At 41.9% G+C, this 5,900-nt stretch overlaps 1 protein-coding gene across 1 annotated transcript; it reads left to right on the top strand.

Annotated features, from left to right (window-relative positions):
* Positions 1 to 847: 847 nt before the first annotated feature.
* LOC135200694 (uncharacterized) lies at positions 848 to 2,235 on the top strand. Its single transcript, XM_064229302.1, has 2 exons — positions 848 to 1,639; positions 1,891 to 2,235. Exons 1-2 carry the CDS (start codon positions 848 to 850, stop codon positions 2,233 to 2,235), a joined length of 1,137 nt encoding a protein of 378 aa, XP_064085372.1.
* The last annotated feature ends 3,665 nt before the right edge of the window (positions 2,236 to 5,900 follow it).

The following is a 5,900-nucleotide window of genomic DNA, read 5'->3' as shown; positions in this document are numbered from 1 at the left end:
GAAGACCTTAAAGCAGCTCCACTGAGGCAAATGGCAGGCCCTCTCATGAAAATCCACCTTAAGGAAGACGTGGTCCCTTTTGCCATCCACACCCCAAGGCAGATACCCTATGCTTTCCGCAAACCTGTCAAAAATGAACTAGACTCCATGGTACAACAGGGAATCATTAAGCCTTGTGGAGATGAGCCATCGGAATGGTGCCACCCTCTGGTTGTCATCCCTAATGCCAAGGGAGTTCGAATCATGGTGGATCTCATGAAGCTTAATGCACAAGTCTCCTATCCAGCCCACCCTTTGCCCACGCCCTTAGCTGCTGTCCTTGCTGTTGACTCCACCGCTAAGTTTTTCACCACCGCGGACGCTCTACACAGCTACTGGCAGATGGAGCTAGCGGAGAGAACCACCACCTCACCACTTTCATTACGCCTTATGGACGCTTCCAGCATTGCTGGGGACCTATGGGCTTCACTACCACTGGTGATGCCTATTGTTACCACAGCAACCTAGCTCTTCAAGGCATGAAGAAGTGTGTCAAGGTTGTTGATAACATTCTCATCTTCGACGATGACCTACTGACACACTACCACAGGATCCATGAACTACTCACCCACTGCCACAAATATGGCATCACTCTCAACACAGAAAAGTTCACAGTGGCAGAGACCAGAGTGAATTTCTGTGGCTTCGCCCTTTCCAAAGAAGGAATCGCTGCTGACCCAGGACAAGTTGCTACTCTGCAAGACTTCCCTACTCCATCCAACCAGACAGACTCAAGTTCCTTGATGGGATTAGTAAACCAGAGTTTACCCCAGATATCGCCCTGACTGCACAGCTCCTTCAACCACTCATGAGCCTCAAGCGCTCTTTTCTTTGGACACCTGACCATGACCAGGCCTTGAAACGTGTGAAACAAGCACTTTCAAGCCTGCCTGTTCTTCCGTATTTTGACCCAACCCTCCTGACCATTCTCCAGACTGATGCATCTTGCCTCTATGGAATAGGCTACATTCTCCTCCAGGACCATGGATCTGGACATCTCCGAGTAGTCCAGTATGGATCCCACTTTCTTGCAGACGCCGAAACGAGGTATGCAACAATTGAACTGGAGATGCTTGCAGTATCTTGGGCCCTCACAAAGTGCTGCCTATATCTCAAAGGACTGCCAACCTTCACCCTGAAAAATGATCATCGCCCATTGGTGCCCATCATCAACAGCTACACGCTGGACATGGTTGAAAACCTACGGCTCCAGCGAATGAAGGAGCACATGTCACAATACCAATTTACTGCAGTGTGGCGCGCCAGCAAGTCTCTATGCATCACAGATGCACTTTCTCGTGCACCAGTCAGTTACCCCACCTTTGAAGATGTGACTGGCTGTGCTGAGGTAACAGCACACGTCAGATACGTCATCAACGCTACAACAGCTTCCCAGGATGAGGATGCCCCAACCATTGATGCCGATCGGACCCTACAGGACATGTGGATAGTAGCACAGGCTGAGCCCACCTACGTTCGCCTATGCGATTGCATCAGTTCTAGGTTTCCCACGAACCGGTACGACCTATATGCATCCTTATCACCGTACTGGAAGCTGCGAGAAGCCCTCAATACTGACAGCAACCTCGTGCTCTATGGGGCAAGAATACTAGTTCCTGCAGCTGTCACCACACATTCGCCAGACTCCATGATAGTCCCCATGGTGTTGAGGCTACCAAACGTCGGGCTCGACAAACCGTCTTTTGGCCTAGGATAGATTCGGACAATGCCAACACCATTGCTACCTGCAAGCCATGCCAAGTCCTGCATCCCAGCCAACAACAGGAGCCTCTCCACAACGACGACCATCCATCCAGGCCCTTTGAGTCATTATTGGCGGACTTCTTCCAGGTAGCTGGGAAGTCCTTTCTTGTGGTCACCGAGCGCCTTTCCGGCTGGCCTGTGGTTGTCCCTTGCAAGGGCAACACTACTGCCTCCTCGACCATATGGGACTTCTGCCGCTACTTCAGAGAGGTGCGTGTTCCCTTACGCCTGCACACCGATGGAGGACCTCAGTTTACCAGCAAAGAATTCGCCGACTTCACAGAACGTTGGGGTGTACACCACATCACCTCATCGCCACATTACCCACAGTCTAATGGGCACGCTGAGGCCGCTGTCAAGCACTTAATCCTCAAAACGGCCCCACAGGAAACATTGACTGCGAGGATTTCGATCGTAGTCTCCTTGAGTTAAGAAACACACCCAACAAGTCTGGTCGCTCTCCTGCCCAGATACTGTTCACCCTCTCCATACATGTGTGCCTGCCCATCCTTAGTCGTTCACAGAAGATTAGCAGGAAAAGGCCCATGACTGTGACCACCGAGCCCCTGCCAGAGCTGCTCAGGTGCAACGCAACTATGACGCCCATTCCCACCCCCTGCCCAGGCTTAATGTGGGCCAACATGTCCGCCTCCAGGGCCCGTCATCCCACCAATGGGATACAGTTGGGATTGTCATGGGTGGTGCACGATCACACGAGTACGAGATCCGCCTCCCAAGTGGTCGAGTGCTATGTTGGAACCGTCACTTCATATATCCAGTGCCCAGCCCTGATCAAGTTCCGAACTCTGACCTCCCTGTGGTCCCTAGCCCAGACATGGAAAATTCATCAATTCCCTCAAAAGCCCCTTGCAGGTCTCCAAGATTAAACAGGCCTACATAGTGTACAAAGCCCATGTGCCACGTATGCAACTTGCTTCGTACATGCATAAGTGATAAATTTACAGCATGTAATTTGTTTAGTATGTTCAAAATACCTCTTTGAACACAAAAGGGGGAGGGGAGGTGCGGAATAATGTATATTCTACTATTCAATTGCTGTACTATTCATTTCCATGTATTTAATAAAATTGCCTATTGTGAACGCATCCGCATGTGCAACCCTGTATGCACCCTGCACATGTGCATGATTATTCTTCCTGCTGCTCTTGGCGCAAACTACATGCCCTACAGAGCCTCTGTACATATTTACCTTTTGCTGCTTGGAATAAACAAATCTACGACCCAGGATATCATTTCTCCCATCCTGCAATCATCTGTCTTCCAATGTAAGACACCACCACCTATCACCATAAACAATGAACATTAACTGACATACGTTGTTGCCTGGTGGGAGTACCGGTGTGTAGTACTGTTCCAAGTTTATTCATTTAGAAATGTATGGTTAGATTATTACCCTAAAAATAAATAAGTTAGAAGATATTATAAAGAAATAAACACAGATGCGTTCACACACACACACACATACATATGTTTTTAGCTAAGGGCTCCAGTTTAAAAAAATGGGTTACACTGAAACTGTATGTAAGTTACCTTGGAATAACAATATTCTAGCTTTAACCTTAAGGTCAGGTAAAAACATGTTCAAAATATGGCTTAGGGACTTCTTCAGAAGGGTAAGCGATTAGCCAAACTCTTAAGGTTTAACTTTATTAATCATACTTACAATAGAAAAACACATACCAGATGAATACTAGTATAACCCTCTTATGCCGAAGCCCTAAAAATCAAAACCTCTCCCGTATGCCGGGGCCGGTTTGGAGTGAGCGCGGAAGCGGAAAAAATAATTTTTTCAAAAAATCACAGCGCGCTTAGTTTTGAAGATTAAGAGTTCATTTTTGGCTCATTTTTTTTTTCATTGCCTGAAGTTTAGTATGCAACCATCAGAAATGAAAAATAATATCATTATCATATATAAATAATGCGATATATGGTAGCGGAAAAAAAAAATTCATACATAATTGTATTCAAATCACGCTGTGCAAAAAACGGTCAAAGCTAACGAGTTACTTTTTTTTCGTTGTATTGTACACTAAATTGCAATCATTTTGATATACAATACATTGTAAAACAATAAAAGCAACTTCGGGAAAATATTATCACAAAATGATGTACGAATTCGTAACGCGCGGACGTAAAAAAATGTTATTTTCAAAAATTCACTGTAAATCTAAATATTGTTCTAGACTTCCAATTTGCTTCAAAATGAAAACAAATGATTGAATATTACGATACTGTAAGAGTTTTAGATTAGAATTGCAGATTTCGACCATTTCGGACGAGTTAAATTTGACCGAATGTCGAAATTTTTATATATATATTTCTTATATGCACATATTTCGGAGATGGGAAAAGCTACAACCTTCAATTATTTTTTATTGTATTTTTCATGAGTTTGTGCACATTTTCATATATGAAACTCTATAAAACGGCTAATATGAAAAGGAGCAAATATTAGGATAATGCGATGTACGCATTTCGGAGACTTGTGGCCGCGAATCGGCACGCGGAGGGAAGTTAAGTATATTTTCAAAAATTCACCATAAATTACAATATTGTTCAAGAGACTTCAAATTTGTTTCAAAATGAAGATAAATGACTGAATATTACTAGGCCGTAAGAGTTTTAGCTTACAATTGCGTTTTTCAACTATTTCGGTAGAGTCAAATTTGATCGAACGTGGTTTTTTTTCTATTCATCGTGATTTATATGCAAATATTTCGAAAAAAGAGAAAAGCTACAACCTTCAATCATTTTTAGTTGTATTCTACATGAAATTGCGCACATTTTCATATATAAAACTTTATGTAACAGCTAAGTTTAAATGGTGCAAACATTTCGACAATCGCACAAAAAAAATTCTGATTTTTTCGGAAGAGTTACCGCGCCGACGTAAGGAAAATTTTTTTTTTTTTTTTTCTCATAAATTCACCATAAATTGATATATTGTGCTAGAGACTTCCACTCGTTTCAAAATGAAGATAAATGATTGAATATTACTAGAATATAAGAGTTTTAGCTTACAATTGCGTTTTTCGACCATTTTGGTAGAGTCAAAGTTGACCGAAAGTTGACATTTTTGCACTTAACGTTATTTATATGAAAATATTTCAAAACTGATAAAAGCTACAACCATGGGTTGTTTTTATTTGTATTGTGCATGAAATCGCACACATTTCCATATATTAAACTTATGTAACGGCAAATTTAAAATGGTGCAAACATTAGTAGAATCGCACGAAAAAATTTATCGGAAGAGTTACCGCGCAAACGTAAGGAAAAAGTTTTTTCATAAATTCACCATAAATCGAAATATTGTGCTAAAGACGTCCAATTTGTTTCAAAATGAAGGCAAATGATTGAATATTACTATAATATCAGAGTTTTAGCTTACAAGTGCGTTTCTCGACCATTTCGGTAGAGTCAAAGTTGACCAAAGGTTGAAATTTTTGCACTTATCGTTATTTATATGAAAATATTTCAAAACTGATAAAAGCTAAAATTATGAGTATTTTTTTTTTGTATTTTACATGAAATTGCGCACATTTTCATATATAATACTTCATGTAAAGGATAATTTAAAATGGTGCAAAAATTATGTCAAAGTGACGAAATAATTTTTGAGATGTGTCACTGATACTTTTTAGTGCAATAAGAAAGAAATTCGAGCTTGCGCGCCTGCGTAGCGATTGTAAACAAAACAACGCCTTGATCCGTGAACTCCCAGCATCCCCCAAGGCACGTGATTCAAAGGTTTTTGGCTGGTAGGCCTATTATTATTTTTCCGCGAATTTTTGAAAAAACGTTTTTGAGTCGGCGTATGATACGTCCATTCGGCTACGGGAGACATTTTGACTCGACATTTAATACGTCCATTCGGCGTAAGAGGGATAATTGGGACAGGTAAACAATGGTTCTCTAATACAGGATATCAAATGAAAATGAACTCGGTATAATTGAAGAAACATAAAAAGGAATCCTCATTGTATGGCGCCACAGCGATGGGAATACAGTGGGGATGTCACTGTACTCAAAGTGATGAACAGATCCACAGCTGACTAATTAATATCTGTAATCGT

This window comes from Macrobrachium nipponense, chromosome 27, assembly GCF_015104395.2.
Source record: "Macrobrachium nipponense isolate FS-2020 chromosome 27, ASM1510439v2, whole genome shotgun sequence".
In the NCBI taxonomy this organism is placed as follows: domain Eukaryota; kingdom Metazoa; phylum Arthropoda; class Malacostraca; order Decapoda; family Palaemonidae; genus Macrobrachium; species Macrobrachium nipponense.
The sequence above is the reverse complement of the archived record's forward strand: the minus strand, read 5'-3'. Positions and strand labels throughout refer to the sequence as shown.